Source organism: Rattus rattus, chromosome 5 (genome assembly GCF_011064425.1).
Source record: "Rattus rattus isolate New Zealand chromosome 5, Rrattus_CSIRO_v1, whole genome shotgun sequence".
In the NCBI taxonomy this organism is placed as follows: Eukaryota; Metazoa; Chordata; class Mammalia; order Rodentia; family Muridae; genus Rattus; species Rattus rattus.
Window position 1 is genome coordinate 98,265,420 of NC_046158.1, and position 18,295 is coordinate 98,283,714.

Here is an 18,295-nt window from a genome sequence, read left to right on the forward strand (position 1 = left end):
AACATTTCATTGTTGTTGAGAGCAAAATGACAGCTAAAAATACGCAATGGATGCACATGTTTACCAGTTCTCGCTCCATTCCTGCCTGAGAGCTTCCTAGAGAATCCTCTCAGCAGTCCCTGTCACACTCCTACAGGGTGCTCTCATTTCCCCTGACCTACAGACAGGAATGGCCTAGAGAGGTCATCTCTGGTCCCCAGAGTACACAGCATTTTCACAGAGCACCAGGAGCCAAACCCAGGTATTCTAGCCACAGCATCTGTGCCTTTACCCGCTGTGTAGCACCAGAGGGATGCTGGGAGGTGAAACTTTACTGAGGGTGCTGTTCCTTTCCTTCTGTAGTGTTTTCAGTAGGGGAAAGATTCAATTTCCAGCGCTTTTCAGATAATAGGCTGCACTGGTGTACCTTCCGCCACCCTCGAGGAAGTAGCACCCCTGCAGCTCTGCAGCCCTGCCCCCACTCCAGTTTCAGAGCAGGGACAAATGGTGGTGCTAAGATGACAGGTGGCTCTGTTCCATTTTCCTCTCTGCACAGTGTTAGGGTGAGGGTGGTGCTGAGGGGTAGTGATTCTGCACTGACACTGAACCCTAGTTTCAGTAGGACTTAGGGAGCACACATGCTGTGATAAATAACTGTCAGCACAGAGGGGCCCCTGAAAAGAGTTATTTTGTGGAGGTTCAATGTGAGTTTTTCTCAAAGATCTCAGTGGTTATCTCTTGGGGAACACAACTAGCTAGAACAAGATCCCTGAGCTCAGGAGCAGTCCCTGCCTCAGCACATCTGGCCTGAAGGGAATTTGGCTAAAATTTAGATTCAAACCAGGTCCAGTTAAGTTCGGTCCTGGGCTTCCTGCTGTTTACCTTGTTTTCCTTCCCATCCTTCTCCCTCTGGGATTCTGTCCAGAATCCTGTAAATCAGATTGTCTATGCATGCTTCCTTGTAAAATAAACAAGCCAACCTCATAGCCTGTCCTTCTGTCCTGTGTGAGGAGACAAGAGACCAGAGAAAGTTATATCAAAACTAACATGTCAAGGCTGGTGATATACTCAGAACCCACATGGTGGAAGGAGAAAATGGACCCCCAAAGGTTGTCTTCTGACCTTCACACAAGTGCCATGCCCGGTGGGCCCACAGAATGCACAATCAGAATAAATAAAGCTAAAACAATCAACACATAAAAGAAGCCAGTTAGCAGAGAAAGACTAGGACCACTAGCTTACCTGGGCTTTATGTAACAACAAAGCATGTGTTAAAAAAGCCTCTATATACAAATATGGGAGAAACAGGTGCTATTTAAATGTCCTATAAAGGTCATGGAGGTTAAACTTTACACCCTCTGAGAATACTTTCCATTTCTTAAAAAACTGTCTCTGTTCTTATTTCTAACCAGTCCTTTCTTCCTGGGACACAGAGCCTGGAATTGTTTACCCCTTGCTCCCAGATAGTAGCCGAACTCAGGAAGATCGTAAGGATAATGGCAGAGAAGACTTGTGGGAGTATGTCCAGACTTCACCTCACAGGGTCAGTCCATCAGCAGTGAACAGGGGAAGGTTCTAGGTGAGTCCTAGCCCACTAAATTCCACTGCTTCTCGTAGTGTGACCAAATGAAAGGGAAAATTGTTTCCTATCTTACCTTCCATCTTGGATTGAAAGTCACCCAAGAAGCAGCCACATAAAGAGGGCTGGGGAAAGGCAGGATGCCATCTGACACGGAGGCCCTTTTCTAGAGAGGGAAGTTGTTGAGGACCTACCAACGACACACACAAGTCTTGTCACTTGTCCCAGCTAACTATTCCCTGTTGCCAGGCCTCAGTTTTCACATCTACAAGATAAGTCTGTTGATCACCAAGGAATCTTTTGAATCTTAAGGCTTCTAGCTGTTTATATGGTTCTGGACAGGAGGCTATGAAAAGCCAAATGCTTGGGAAACACAGTTCAGCTTCTTAGCATCGATTGAAAACAGACATCCAGTAGTTACAGGATCAGCTTAATAGGTAGGCTACAGGGGCAGTCTTATTTTCCATTTCTCATTTTTTGGGGTTTGTGTACATCAGACAAGAAAATCTTAAACAATGCATTTATAAATCAGAAAGAGTCAGCCTGGCAAGCATTACCTAAATTTTCTTAAGGCAAAATGCCAATATCATCAGGCTCCACCCAAATGTGATAAGGCCAAACACTGACAAATAAGGCTTTGACCTTGATAATAAATCTTGTCATTCCCTGGTTCAGAGGGGCAAAAAGACAATTCTTCAAACCATAGTTTTCTGAAGAGAAATGGTATACCAAGGTGATGGGCTCAAGAAAGGACTTGAAAACAACTCCTGACTCCAAGAACCCAAGCCCACCCTGCCCTTACTTTGACTCACCCAGCACTGCCTAAGTGTTCTGAGTGTGGGACAGCAGCCAGACATGACGACTAGCTCCGGCAACTAAGTTATGGCTTGCCAAACCATTACTCAGAGATTTTCTGAGTTTAAGTTACAAATGGAAAGACAGATCCAATCAGCAGAGACCATGTGAGTCTACAATGGGCTCTTAAAGAAAGACTCCCTTACTTTACCAAGAACAATCCATATATTATAGCTATAGTTACCAACAGCACTTCAAATAGTCAAATAGAGCCTGTGTTGTGGTGCCAGAACAGGCCAGAACAGGCAGATCTCGAGAAGTTTAAGGTCAGCCTGGTTATACAGTGAGGCTGTTTCAAAACAGAAATGAAAAAAAAAAAAAATGGAAAAAAAAAAAAAAAAACAAACCAAGAGGTGTTTGGATCCAGGTGAAATGTGTGAGATGGGAATTTCTCCAGGAAGCTGCCATGATACAAGTGAGGAATATTACCAGGTAGAGAAAAAGGACCACGGGAGAAAAACCTAGAATTGTGACATGAACTGGGCTGTCACACCTCTTTCCTGACGACTTGTGGCAGGCCTCCCAATTCTAGCCTTGCTGTACTCTCTGGCTTTCCCTAGCTCTACTATGAATACAAATATCCGATTTACTCATTCTGTTGTTTTGTTTTTTCCCTTCCGTTCTCTGAAGAACATTGAGAACCTGGGTCTAACCATAGCTCTATATAAGCAGTGGCCACCATGCCCACTATTTACCATGCTTTAAGCTAAGTGACGTATACAGGTTCCTTCCTTCATCACCAACTCTGGGATCTGAGCTCAGGTCAGCCTCTTCCACATCCTTGGTGAGCTTGCTGCATCACAGGACCTGCACCGCAGGTGCCTGAACAACAGCCCTGCTATCCTCAGCTCTTCCACACCCACAGGCTTCTGGATGGCAGAGGAGCCTACACACGTGACGTGAACTCTGAAGTCAATCTTTCTCTGTGCTTCAAGGCTATTGAGAATAGCTAACATTTACAGAGCACCCGTGTATTCACTCGGACTATCCAATAAAGTTTTTTTCCTATTCTGTGGAAGGGACAAGGAGGCTTGAAGCAGCAGAGTATCTTCCCAGTGTGTGGCAGCGACTGGGAAGTGGAAAGATGCTACAGGAAGCATTTCTCAGTGTGCTGCTTCTCTCCAATCTAGCACCCTGCATTTGTAGTCATCCCACTCCCCGGGACGAGCACAGAGACTATTATGGAAGGTTTTTGGTTTTCCACATGTAACAGTAGGATTGAGACAATCTGAAAAGGCCCCATTACACTAGGGAGGTTATCAAACATCTGAAAGTACTGATATGAGAAATCCCTATTTAAATTCATTAGAGGTTGTAAGAACCCTACCTTGAGAGTGCTTAGAGCACTCCACATGGAATGACAGGAAAGGTAGAGGACAGATGATTCAGACCACAACTCCTTTCCCCTGGTCACCTGGTGACCTCTGCAGGGTAAGATGACCTTTGCTCTCATTGGAGGTTTTCCCCTGAGAGACACAGGTTAGCCTCAGAGCCTAGTGCAGTGCTATCCCAGGCAGCCTTTTCCTAGAGAAAGAAGAGGCTCCAGGTGATAGAGCTCTAAGTCTAGGAGAGCCATCAAACTTGCCAGCATTTTATCCTTTCATCTGTTTGGGGTGAAAGGGTTAGAGGGGTCTGACTCAGAAGTAGTGGCCTAATGCTGCTCCCAAATCCTCAAAGTGGCACTCTTTTATGTCAGAATCCCTGAGAAGCTGACTCTGGTCACCACTAGATTCCTTGAACTGGGTACCAGGAGGCAGTGGCGACTGTGCCTTAGCCTGGAATTCATCACTTCAGTGTGCCATGTGTTGCTTATGGCAAAAATTAGGGAGCAGAAAGGACAGGACTGGATACAAGAAGACATAGAGACATTGGGTATGAAGCAAAGAGAAACACAATCAACAACAGAAATTGACCAGTAGTCTGCAGGAAAAATGTCTGGATGTTCATATGCAATTCTGAGTAAACAAGAGGTTTAAAAGATATCCTTTTAATGGCTTCCCACTACTCCCAAAGCAAAATCCATGTGCTTCTTCTCTAGGCCTTTGGCACACACCCGTAGACCCTCCTGGCCTCCTCGTCCACTATTCTTGGCTACGTAACAGTGCACCAAGTGCTCAGAGCCAATGCAGCATCTTCTCCTGCAGAGCCTTTCTCAACTCTGTCAAGCAAATTCTCTATTCTTTTTTGTTGGTTCTAGCAACCAAATCAAAAGCATACCAGGCAAATACTTTACCTGTAAGTATCATACATCCCTGGCCTTACCTGCCATTCTATATGTCCAGCCTATATGTCTCCTCAGAGACCACCCTTGCCTAGACAACTATAGTAGGAATACCACTCGATATGGTATACCAAGACTCCCTTTTTAATCTTCTGTTTCAACTTAAATTTGGTCTGTATTTTGGCTCATTCTTGACCTCCACAGTATTTTTGTATAAAGTCAGTCTTACTACTGTGAAATCTAAAGCAACAGGCATGCACAGAACACCTGGCACAGTGCGGAACATGACAACCAATGTCGGAAGATCTCCTTCCCCTTCTTTCTACTGCCTCTGATAATGAGAACTGCAGGGTGGTAGCAGTTTTTCCAAAAATTGCCATAAAAATCTCTGAAAAAAAAAAGGATTTAGTTACTTTCTGGAGAGTGTTTAAGTTAGAGTTTCTATTGCTCTGATAAAAACCCATGACCAAAAGCAACTTGGGGAGGAAAGGGTTTATTTCAGCTCGTAGTTCCACACCACAGTCCATTATGGAAGGAAGTCTGGGCAGAAACTCAAACAGGGCAGGAACCTGGAGGCAGGAGGTAATGTATAGGGCATGGAGTAGTACTGCTTTCTGGCTTGTTCTGCCTGCTTTCTTCAAAGTATCAAAGGGTACCACCTGCCAAAGGGTAGCATCATCTACAGTGAGATGGGCTCCTTCACCTTACAGGTAAATCTTACAAAGGCATTTCCTTAAATAAGATTCCTTCTTCCCAGATGACCCTAGCTTGTGTCAAGCTGACATAAAAACTAGCCAGCATGAAGAGGAAAACATCAATTATGTTGCTTTCCAAGGCTGCCTTCTCGAGGAATTAGACTGGTGAACTACACTGTCCCGGTCTGTGTATAAGTCTTACAGTTAGTTAGAGAACCAATTAGACTGGTGAACTACACTGTCCCGGTCTGTGTATAAGTCTTACAGTTAGAGAACCAATTAGACTGGTGAACTACACTGTCCCAGTCTGTGTATAAGTCTTACAGTTAGTTAGAAAACCAATTTGGTCTACACTGTCCCGTCTGTTTAAGTTTAAGTTAGACCAATGGGCACGAGTTCCACTTGGCTTCTCTTTATGGTTTAAACAACTCATTTTAAACACACTCTTTTCTGTGGTAGTTTAGTTGACTAGCAGTTCTTAGTCGGGGCTGGGGTCCCTCATGAGATCAGATGGCAGCAGGGACTAGACTTACCTGACTGCTCAAGTAAGTGGTCTGGAGATATGTGGTGCCTTCATTCATGTGTGAGCCAAACCATCCATCTGAGTGGCTAGTTAGCTGAGCCTGAGCCTCTCCAGGGAATGGGTGTGGGCCTTCCCACCCATAGTGCCTCAGGGCACAGCGTTGGCTTCTTCCAAGCAAACAGTCCAAGAGATCCAGGTGAAACCTGCAGGGTTTCCTATGGCTTAGACTAGGGACGTCAACATGAAATATCCCTTCTACTAAATTCTACTGATCAAAAAGTGAGATTAAAGGGGCAGATCAACCAAATTCAAGGTGAGGAGACTGTACACAGATGTGAGTCTTGGAGGCATAGTTCAGGGTATGGTGGCGAGTGGAGGCATCAATGGAGAATAGCTCGTTGCACAGTTATGTTCAAATTGCTTAGCTTCTCTGTGCCTCAATTAGCCCTTCTCTTCTGTATAAGGGGACAACTGCTCCCACCCCAAAGAACTCAATGCTGCACTATGCAAGTATTAGCTCATGCTTATGAGGGTAAGAGGCATATTTCAATTAATTTGTTTCCCAATATCTACGGAAACATTTGTGAAATGTTTTAGGATTATCAGTTGTTTTCTTCATAAACTAAGAAAAAAATAGATATTTTTCCCCCAAATGAAAAGTCTAGGCTTTAAGTTTGGGGAAAAAAGCAATCATTCCTCATGATCAATTGTGCATTTAAAATGTTAGTAAAATCTCTGCCAGGCCTGGCAAGTGCTTTCTGAGTAACAGTGTGATGTGTTCACATTCAGATCAGAAGCAGCAATGCTAGTGCTGTGGAATTTCCCATGGCATCGGTGAAAAGGAGACACAAATGTGTTTGTCAGCAAACTTCTCCAAAGCAAACAGAAATCAGGATTTCCTGTTGGAGGCCTGAGTGGCAAATAATACCCAGCATTTCACAGCCCTAGCTGACTGGCCTTAGCCCAGCCAGAAAACAATCTGAGAATAAATCATCAGGGTCAGCCCCAGCCAAGGGGACTGACACTGTTCCCTTAATGCCAAAGCCAAAGTTAGAGGTCACTAAACTCAGCTCTGAAAGTATGAACGGCTTCATGATCTGAGTATGCAGACACACATTCTACAGGGTCCTCTTTCACGATACCGCCCACTTCTCAATCCTCACCATTCAAGTAACCTGCAAGACAGTAATCACGTCTCTGGCCAGGTGTGTGCCCACTGGCTATTTACCCATGCTCCAGCACACACATCACTCCCCCAGCTCCCCAAAGCCCTCAGTTCCCACACTTTAGTTCCCGCCCTCTCTTTGTAGTCTAGAAGAGATAACAGTAAGGACATCCCGGTCATTGTGCCTTGCCTATACTCCAGACAGATGCTGTGGTAAGAGCTTCATATCAACATCTCCCTTTGTCTTCACCCAGGTCTGTCTATAATAACTGAGCTTGTCTATTTATCCTGTTGCTAGGTAAAGAGAGTCCTGTAGATAGACTAATAGGTCAATTGACTACAACTCAAGTCCCCAAATGAACTCTCACATCTACAGATGAAAGTTCAGTAGCTCCTCAAAGATTAACTATTAGTCAGGCCATCTTGTGGTACACTCCTTTAATCCCAGCACTTGAGGGGGAAGAGTTGGGTGGATTTCTGTAAACTGGTAGGCTAGCATGGTCTACTTAGCAAGTTATAGGCCAACTAAGACTACATACATTTAAAAAAGTTTTTTGCCAACTTGATATGATCGAGGGTCATCTGGGAAGAGGAAACCTAGGTTGAGAGGAATAGCCCATCAGAGCGGCCAGTGGACAATCCCAGAGGGCATGCTCTTGAATGTGGCAGGACCCAGTGTACTGTGAGTGATGCCAGCCCTGGTTATTTGGACCTGGGTTAATTTAAAGGTAGGTTAAACAGAGGACTGCTCACTGGCCTCTGCATCAACTCCTGCCTTGAGCTCCTACCTTGACTTCCCTTGATAAACTGTTACTGGGACATGCAACCCTTCCCTCCCTAAGCTGATTTTGGTCACATTCTTCATCACAGCAATAGAAAGCAAACTAAGACATGCATAGTGCTGATTTCAGGAACTTTAATCCTTGATTGAGCCAAAGAAAATAATTTGATTTTATGTTTATATTGATTATTATAAAAATAATCTCAGAACAAAATGAGTATGTAGCATTTTAAATTAACAAATGAATATATGACATTTGAACATTTTCAAATAATTTCTTTTGATTTTATTTATATGTTTGCACACATGTATACAGGTACCTGCAGAGGCCACAAGAGGGTGTCAGATCCCCTGGAGCTGGAAATACAGGCAGTTGTGAGTTGCTGGGAACCAAACTTTAGACTATCCTCTAAACACTATGTGGGATAGATCTGATTAATGTGGATAGCCAAAATGTGTAGTCTTGACCTGACTCAACTCTGCAGGACCAGCTCCTTCTCGGAACTTAGATCTTGGCTAAATGGTTATCTTCATAGATACTTGTACAATCCCAATATAGCCAGCCCACCTCACTGGCTCCTCATTGAACATGTCTCCTATCACCTCCTCAGTACTCAATGCCTATTCATATCAATGAATAATTTACCTGTTACTTTTGTCTGTCTCACTGTAACACAAAATCCACCAGGGCATGACTGTGTCCAGTGTGTTTTCTCAGTTAAGTATCTGCTGAGTGAACCCTGTAGTGAGCGTGTACTCTTACACCCACCGTCCTGCACTATACCATGCACATGCACTACACCTGAGGTCAGCTGGGCCCAAGCTTCACACACAGCAAGCAGCACGGAAGCCTAGGTAAAGGCTGTGGTTGCAGCACCTTGCTCCGGGCCTTTTTGTCGTCTAGGCAGACTCTTTCGCCTTTGTGTATGCGTGTATTTTCCCTTAAATCCTTCTCCTTCCCAAAACCCAAGAGGGGAAGTCACTCTTATCTGGATATCTCTAAATGTTCTCTCTCTTTTCCTGGGCAGCCATCAAAATCCGGTCTTTTGTATTTAAAGTTCAAAAACTTGTCAAGTAGATATGCTTGTACTTCCCTGATTATGGTCTGTTTTTGTCTTTTCTATTTTTTTTTCCTTTTTGTGCCCTTATTAATCACAGCTTGGACTTCCATGCCCTTTTCCAGCTCCGGCAATTCTTTTGTGATATTAAGTTTGGGAACCTCAGGTTTCTGGGCAGTCTCTTGAAACTGCCTGTTCACAGGGTTTGACAACATTCAGGTGCCAAACTCAAAGGTATCTGTTTGTGAATGTGCAGATGCTAATGAACGGTTCTGAAGTTCACTGCTGTCATAGGAAGGCAGTTAAATTCTCCCCGTCTCAAATACTACCACTGTGTTGCTTTTATTAGCAGGGCATTTTCTCCCCTTTTATTTTATTTTTTTCCATCTTGCCAGTTTTAGTAGTCACTGGTTTTAAGGAACAGACTGGGAATAACAGATCCAATGCTTTCTTTGGAAACAGAAATTCAGTTTTCATTTGAGGTATGAGCCCTGGGAGAGCAAGTAGATTTGATAGAAGAGTTAAGCCAAGAGGTCATTTTTCTCTTTAGATTTCTTTGCATTTTTGTTGCTGCTGCTGTTTTGTTTTATTCTGTTTTAAGACAGGGTCTCCTTCTGTAGCCCAGGCTAGCCCACTTCAAACTCTTGCTTCCTGAGTGCTGGGGTGTGGGCCACCATGTCAGTCTAGTCAAAGGTTTAATGTCACTTAGTTTTTTGTTTGTACCCAGGCTGACTTCAAACTTACTATGTATCCCAGGTCACCCTCAAACTTGCTAAACCTGCCTCAGTCTACCAAGTACAGGGATTAGAGACATGAGCCATCATGTCTGTATTTTTTGCAGGAAGGAAGGGAAAAACTCTTCTATTTCTGTTGCCATAATCAGTTTTTAGAGGCTATACAAACTCAGTTTTGGAATCCACAGGAATAGTTATATACAGCTAAAACAGTACTTCAATGCCACTGTGCTAAAGACATGGCTGAGGGCACTGACTGCCATGTTACCATTTTTCTCTGCTTTGCTGAGACACAGATACTAAGGTTGGAGCTAGATTTGAAGGGCTTTGTCCCAAATAGCTAGAACACACTGGTTTTCATGCCGAGTCTAGAAATAAATCCAAGCTGATGTTTAGGTTCTGCATGAAATAAACAGCAGTCTAGGAAGCAAACAGCCTGAGAGCCAGAGAGATAACAGACTAGGAATAAAAACAAGGATGTGCATGTGGATAAATATGCTAGCTCGTCTCGCCACACTATGTTAACAATCTGGGTGCTGTCGTCAGAGCCAAGAAGCTGCTGAGAGTGAACTAGGTCAGAATTTACCCACCCATTTCTGAAAAATACTTTGGAAAAAAATCTGAGGAATCCATAACACATTCTTTTATTGGAAAGAACATTTGTGGGACTTATATGTAGCTGCTATTTGATCTCAACAAATGATTTTAAATATATCAGAATGTTTTTATTCCAGATTGATAAGTATTCAATTCTTCATACCAGCCAAGGAAAGTATAATTCAGTAAAGAAACCTAATTACTTGTCCCTAAAGGTTTTCTGCTATGATTAAACTAAAATATATCTGAAGGATCTCCACGTGGAGTGGTATAAAAGAGTTATTCCAAAACCCAATACCTAATTAGTTTCATCCATGCATTTCTGTTGACTCTAGACCATAGAACACTCCAATAGGAGGCAAGAGGCAAGAGTACAATGTCCTAACTTCCAGGGTCATTGCTCAAGTCTGTCAGATTCTACAGAGGTATCTGTTTGTAAAGGATGCTTCTAACCTAAGAGTGGGTTGGACATGCTTTGCATCAACCCAACACTAAAATAAACAAGGAGTCACTCAGAAACCTCACAAGTTTCTTCTCATTGTGTAGAGCTACAGGCAAGGGGACACACGTGACTGAACCCCAAGTTCAACAGTACCCTTTTCTGCTTTTATCACCTAAGTATCTGACTCCTTCCTGAATATGTATAACGGGTATGAGGCTGCCTGATCTCTAAATCTCTGGACCCTGGACCTCATTACTCTGGGTGATGTGCTTGAGGGTGGCCAGTATGACACATGAAGCTACCAGCTCTCCATTTCAGGTCCATCCTGTGTGCCTCACCGTCTGCCTGATCCCAGGCTAATGGCAGACGCTGGGTTTGCAGGAGTGAGTCAGTAAATTGTCCTGGGGGTGCTCAGCAGTCAGCATACACACACATACAGTCCTCCTCCCATAGTTACCACTCCTTCCCAGCAGGCTCTCCACAGACTCCCCTCAGGCAGAAAAGTGGGCTGGCTTCTACACATCTTAGGCTGTCAGCTAATGCTGGACACAGTCACTCCTCTGTGCCTGTTCTCCAAATGTGACCCCGTCAGTGATTTTTACCCTGCTCTTCAGGTATCACACATCTGCCTGGCAGCTGGGAAAATTCTCATGGCTGCTTCCTAGAGGTGGGTGGGTGAGGAGTCTTTGGTTTTGTTTGTTCAAAGTTATGTTCAGGTTTAAACTAGATAATAAATCCTAAATGACTAGCAGCGTTTATAGTGACATACAGCAAGGGTCTAGTATACCATGGCTGTTACATTATTACAAATACACACTTCAAGCAGGCACCTCTGTAACATAAGAGACAAAGTCACAGGCTTGTTGAGGGTTAAACAAGAAGAAAAATGGAGAGTAAAGATTGTCACACACCAGCACCCCCTTCCCTTTATGGGCTTTGAAGGGAGTCAAGCACTTACCAATAAAGTCAGCAGAGAATGTTTTTATGCCCATGCAGTCACAGTTGGTAAGTACTGCATTGGCCAATGCTGACCTTAATTGCTAGCAAAGGCAGGGCTGTTGTCTTAGCTAGACAGAAGGACAGAAGAACAGAAGGACAGTCTGAGCACATGTGAGATGTGTACAGTTGTTGAAGATGAAGCAGATTTAAGGCACTATATATTCTTTATAGTTAATATAGTGACTATGTTAGCAGAGTGACTCCAATCACCAACTATGTCCCCAACACCAAAGGCTTGGGACCCCTGGCTATAGTCCACAGTACTGCTGTTTAGGTCACAAGGTCCTTTCCCACCAGTTGCTGTGTCCCTAAAAATGTCAGGGACCAGCTGGCAGGCTTGAGCCATATGTGCTATTTCTGTGCATAGGATGTGAGTGTACACACAGTAAATCAGACCAGGATGTGAGTCAGATCACGTCAAGTGTTGAAAGAAACTGATCTTCAAAGCATACTAGAAGCATTACACCAAGCTTCATCAGCACCATGAAGCAGCTATAGTTTGAAAGATACGTAATTACTACACAAAAGAGAAACTGTAGGAAAATGGAAGGTGAACACTGTCAAAGGCTTGCCATTGGGGAAGAAAGGTAGAAGCCACACTCTAGAAGCCCTAAAATTTTGTGGTAAAAAGATTTATTAGGGTCGCATATTTCTCCAGGATATTAAGTCAGACATGTAGAAGCAGTAAACTGGGATAGCCCAGAAAATCTGTAGAATTTGCCTTTTTCCCTCCAAACAAAACATTTTACCAGCCTTTCAGATTAATGGTGGAACTAGTGTGTGTGCACTCAATCCCACATGACCATGCATGTGGCTGTCAGAAGATAATGTTGGCTATCATTTCTCAGGTGCTATCTACCTTGTTTCCTAAGCCAGGGTCTCACTGGCCTGAGACATATAAGACCCTATCTCAAAGAAAACCAAAATCATCTCTGGGTACTGAGCTATGAAGATCCAACAAAACAAACAAAAACCCTGTAGAGCTTTCTGTAAGAATGAGTGTTCATACTATCACAACCACATTGTTAATTAAATAAAATGCATATGTTCCTTTCAAGTTTCTGTGGAGACAATTATGGCAAAATATCAGTTGTAGAACGTGTTTGGTCAATGCATTTCTGTTAGAAATTATGTGTTTAGATGTATAGGAAAAACTGTTCTGACCCTGTGAGTTTCTTTACACCCTTACTCACTCGAATTCTTTACAATAGCTATTATTTTTTATAACAGAAAACAACAACAAGGATCTTCATGAGAGAAGACCAGTGTAAGCCTGTTTTTTGTTTTTTCTTCTCTCTCTAATCATCATGTTCTGTGAAGACTCTGGTAGTTAATGACACCGATAGTGTCCCTGTAAGAACAGTAAAGAACCACAGGATGAGCCCTGGGAAGGCCTTAGCTGAGGCAGACCCCGCTCTCTGTGGGTTCACAGAAGGAAGGAGGGGCACAGCCGCACTGCCACAGAGGCCTTTTCAATGCTAGCAAACAGCTTGTATGGAATGAGCAACACACTTTTGCCTTCTGGACTGTGACAAGGTCACTGCTGGTCACACTCATGGCTGACTCCAGACTGGCTGCCACTTAGGCTGGGCATGCATGGTTTCCCTGGCATGCTGTGCAAAGAGCTGGGAAGCTATTAGCAGGAAGTGACAGCAGCAGAGCACAGCAGAAGCATGCTTTTCTTCTGAGGGCAGTGTGGGGAGTAGGTTTGTTTGCCCTGTCTCACAACCATAACCTCAGGATCCAACCTGAACTCTTCTGGCCAGGCATTTCTCCTCTATGTCGCTCTGTCCTAGGATTTGTCCTATGACCCTTTTCTCTGGAAATGGAGTCAGAAGGCAGCTGTATACCTGTTGCAACCAGTGCCCAGGTCTGGAAGTACCCATGGTCTTGTCTGCTAAAGGTTATGGGACCCATGTCATTGTCCAAGCACTTTCTGATCTTCTGATAGCCAGGCTCTTTCCACATCAGAATTTCCTTTGAGTAATTCTTACTCATCCTTCAGATCCTGGTTCAGATGTCACTGCCCCAGGGCTGCCTCTTTCCATGCTCCTGTGCTAGGCCAGGCTCCCTCATGCCTTGATATTGGGCTGCAGTTCCTGGTGTTTCACCCAGCCCCTATTTAGCTCTATGACAACATGAAGGGTGTTTGCTTCATTTCTACTTCCTCAAGGACAGGAACCATGCCTGCTTCTACTGTGTTCCCATCACAGGACAGAGTCTGCCTAGTAAAAGCTTCCATAGGGCAAGATGATTCAGGGGCTCTGGAGGTAAAATCCACACCAGTGGGAGGAATATCATGTGTCCAGGTGAACAGTTACCAAGGGGTATTCCCCTCTTAAATGCTGGGTACTAGCTAAAATGGCAGAACCTATGATACCTCTTCACTTGCTTCTTGGGGCTTCTTTGGCTGCCTAGGACACTGTAGGAGGCCCTGGGCTGTGACTGTCCTGGAGGAGGGAAAGATGGGGCAGGAGGAGAAATGCTCTGCTCACAGTTGAGGGGCCTCAGACAGCTCTGGAGAGGGTGGGAGGGGCAGCTGGGGCACTGACCTCGGCTGATGCGCTGCTTTTCCCCAGACAGGATGCCAGGACTGTCGATGATGCTGATGCTCTTCAGAACCTGGTTGGGCAGCTGTGAGCACATGAATCTGGAAGAGACAGAACAAAGTTGGGGCCAGAAACTGGACCGGACCTTTCAGAAGTCTCTGTGAGCTCTCCTCTCACTGATGTCTGTAAAGAGAAGCTAGACAGAGGCTAAGGATGCCTGTGAAGTGGGCTGTAAAGCAGGGACTTGGAAGAAATTGAAGGTAACTTTTACTGGGCCACAGAATAGATGCCACTCCACAGACAGGTGTGGAAGGTGGGCTGCAGCCCATTTCTACTTGCCACTTGATCCCTTACGTTAATTGTGGCTTATTTATCAAACACTTGGGTGTTTTACAAAGACTGACTACTTTGATCCCTAAATTAACATCCTTCTTTGAATCTCACAAAGGTAAAGTAGCTGAGACACTCACAGTTGAGCCTTAAACTCAGTCTAATTCCTAGCCCCATGTCTCCTGTCCCACCTCCTTGTCTAAGTTTTGTTGCCTCCTTCAGGGTGCACTTCTCCTAGGCTAGAATATCTGAGTCTGTCCTATCCTGCTCACTGCTCTGCAGACAGCTAGAGGTCCTGGGTTGGTTATCCCTTTCTGATGCCCCGATGACCCAGCATGTAGTCCAAAGACCTGTGCTTCAAGCTCAGCAAAGATCAGTACCTCTGGGTAATCATCCCTCAGCTGCTTAGGAATCCTAAGGGAGCTCTGAGAATAGGAGAGGAGATGCAGTCAACAGAGGTCCTGACTGACCATCTTCAAGCCTCTTGCTCACTACTACCTCCTCCTTCTGATCAGCCCCTCCTCCCTCTGACCATGGTCCCTGTTACTATGCTTCTAGTTATCTGCCCAACAAGTAGGAAGCAGAGTGGGTTGGAAGGAAATTTTTGACTTGTGCTCTAGCAGACTTGGGCTTAGAATCTGCCTTTGTCAGTAATTTTCTCTGAGACCTTAGATAAAGGCCTTTCCCTGTGGACCTCAGTTTCCTTCTATGTAAAGGGAGACAACTAAACTAGAATCTGCCCTGTCCTTGGGAGCTTTCCCATTGTGAGGCAATGAGTAATAGCAGGAAGTACCTTTTTACTTCCACCCCAGGCAAAGAGCCTGGTTTGGATCTTTGTTAGGTCTGTGTATGTTTTAAGGGGGAAACAGAGTGCCTCTCCTCTTCCTGTTTAAAAGTGCCTAACTTCTGTATCTGTGTGGGCTGAGGCTTGAAAATACTTGGGAACAGCTCAGTTCTTCCATTCAGTGGACGTGGTAGGGATTACTCAGAAAGTAAGAATGCTGGGAATGCAGGACAAGGCGGCCTCACAGCCACCACAGCTGTGACCAGAGCAGCCTGTGGGCAGGGGAGGACGCTCAGGCCCAAGGTGCCATCACTGACATTCATGAGAACTGTCCTTTAAGGGACTCAGGACTAGATAGTCACACATTCTTTCCTGTACTTCCAAATCAGTCCAAGAGATGGAGGCCAGGCAACTCTGAAGCACAGAGCAGTGATGACATCGTGGGGTCTTGCAGCAATGCTTGGCTGCAGGAGGCGCCAAGCTCGTATCTCCTACATCAGATTAGTAGACCTCGATGCATAACGCTGAAAGCCTCCACAGTGTCACAAATAAAGCCGAGTATACGTAAGAGAAACCTTTCACTCATTTCTTCTCTGGCCCCTCTCATACCCTAGGCCCAACCACGCAGTATGAGCAGAGCAGGGATGGGAGCCACTAATCACTGCTTGTCAAGTTCTCAGAGAGAAATTGACTATTAATATTCTGCTCTCTAGACCTGGGGGAGGAACAGAGCGCTGAGCATGGCTTGGTGAACTCTGTGTCTTGTCAGTCTATCTGGAGACAGCTGGCAATGTTAAACATGCCATACCTTTATAAAACTCTTTTACACAAACTGTTCCCACAGGAAGGGTGATGTTTCTCAAAACCACAAGTTCATACTCAGTATCAATTTTTCTAAAACACAAAATCCCTAGATTTTAGTGAGACACTAACAGAGGGACTTAATATTCCTACACTGCTCACCCCTGGAATGACAGCAAGAACATGTCAACAGGTCAGCGTGTGAGCCACAGAGCAAGAGGCCTACTGTTGAGCTATCTATACACAGCAGCAAGGACAAATGCCACAAAAGGAGACTAGCAGGGCTCCAGGGCACCAGAGAAGGGGCTGTTGAGGCCGTGTGCAGGACTGGACTCCATTCCATCAAGGAAACTGTATGGGTGGGGTAGGGGCAGGAGGGCAGAGAGTAAAGCAGACACTGGGTACTGAGGGGGCCACAGCAGGCATTGCAAGGTTAAGTCTACACAATTAGGCAAATTCTACTGTGACCAGGAACTCCTAAAGTTATCCTGGCAATCACCACATACTTTTCCAATCTGCGAAAGGAAGGTGAAAGGCAAGATTTGCCATGCCCCTCACAGGAACACTTCCAAGCAGAGATTTGCTGTCCCAAGATGGTTGTCTGCTGTTCCCTGGAGTGACTGAATCAGTGCAGACACCTGGCCTCCTCTACTTCACACAAAATACTGATGTGCTGCAGAGATCCAGGGCCTCTCTTGGCTCCCACAGGTCCCTCCCACCGACCTGATGAACTTTGTTTCCCAAGGTAAAAGAGGAAAATGACCAAGATCTTCCCTGAAGCCTAACTCTTATCTCCACGTTGAGGGAAAGTCATGAGTAGCAAAGGGCAGAGGATAAAGTGATGACATCATAAGGTCTCATGCAGGTCACAAGTTCTGCCTCACAGAAACACAAGGCAGTAAGAGCAGTAGGTTATTTAAAATTGACCACAAAAGCTAACGTTCTAAGTTAATGATTAATGTTTGAAAGATAAAGTTGGGCTGGTAAGATAGCTCAATTGATAAAGGTGCTTGTAGCCATTTCTAACGACCTGAGTTCAATCCCCTACACCTACATGGTAGGTAAAAGGATTCCCATAGGTTGTTCTGTGACTTCCACTCATTCACAGTAGCACACATTCCCTCTCCTGCCAACTAAATAATTATTTAAAAAAAAGGATTAGAAAACTAAATCTGTAGGCTGAGCATTGTGGCTCATACCTGCTATCCAAGCATCTGGGAGACTCAGGAGGTTGACTGAGGACAATCGGGAAGCAGGACTATCTTCAGCTACATAGTGAGTTTGAGGCCAGTCTGGGCTACATGTGACCCCCAGCCCCCCAACATAAAGCAAACAAACAAAACCTAGACTTGTAAAGTAATTGGCCAGCACCTTCATACTGATTTTGATTTTTCAATGGAACAGCAAGGCTTACTGCAATTAGGATGATACAACACCAGTACTGACCAATCCCCCAACCTCATGTCAGGCCTGCTCTACTTTATATGTTCATGGTTAAATCCTTGCCGCAATTGGAGAGGCCTTACAAAAGGGCAAACTGGGGCTTGGAAGGGTCACATGCTCTCACTTGCCATAGTCCACCGGTGACAAGGGACAGAGCTGAGATACAAGCTGGCAGTCCGGGGTGAGTCTTAATACATGGCTACGACTATCACTGCATAAGTGGAATTACTGCTGAGTCTCTATCACACTCAAGGTAACATCTTGAAACAGAACTGATGCACCACTGCCCTGGGCTTCCATGAGCATATTCCTAACGGTATGGAGGGCTGGAGAGTTCTGAACAAGAGACAGATGTGTACTGTGAGCACTCTCTCTCGCATTGGTCTCTAAGCCTCTCTAAGCAACTCTACCAGGTTTGTCACTCAGCTCCAGTCAGAACGGTAAGGGAGGATGGAGCAGGTTCTAAGTACTTCCTTTAATCTACTTAACTTTATCGACAAATATAAAGGTTACATGATATAAGTAGAAAATCTACCAAAGAACCCAGACAACTAAATTATCTCACAGCCCTGCTACAAATGACTGATGTAACTTTCTAGTGCCAGGGAGAAGTGGCATTCACATTTAGACTACATAAATGCCTCTCTCTTGACTGCCATGGAGGGAAGCCAGAAGCAATATGCCACTTCAGAAGGATCTGCCCAAACCCAGAGAAAAAGTACATTTTCCAAAACACCAGAACCAAAATCATAAAAAGCAA

The 18,295-nt window shown here is 44.7% G+C and overlaps 1 protein-coding gene across 1 annotated transcript in view; it reads right to left on the bottom strand.

Annotated features, from left to right (window-relative positions):
• Positions 1 to 18,295, bottom strand: part of Ehd4 (EH domain containing 4) — a 64,206-nt gene that overhangs the window by 23,564 nt on the left and 22,347 nt on the right. The window contains exon 3 of the mRNA XM_032903992.1: positions 14,181 to 14,278. Within this exon, the coding sequence (XP_032759883.1) occupies positions 14,181 to 14,278 (98 nt within the window). The remainder of the gene's footprint in view (positions 1 to 14,180; positions 14,279 to 18,295) is intronic.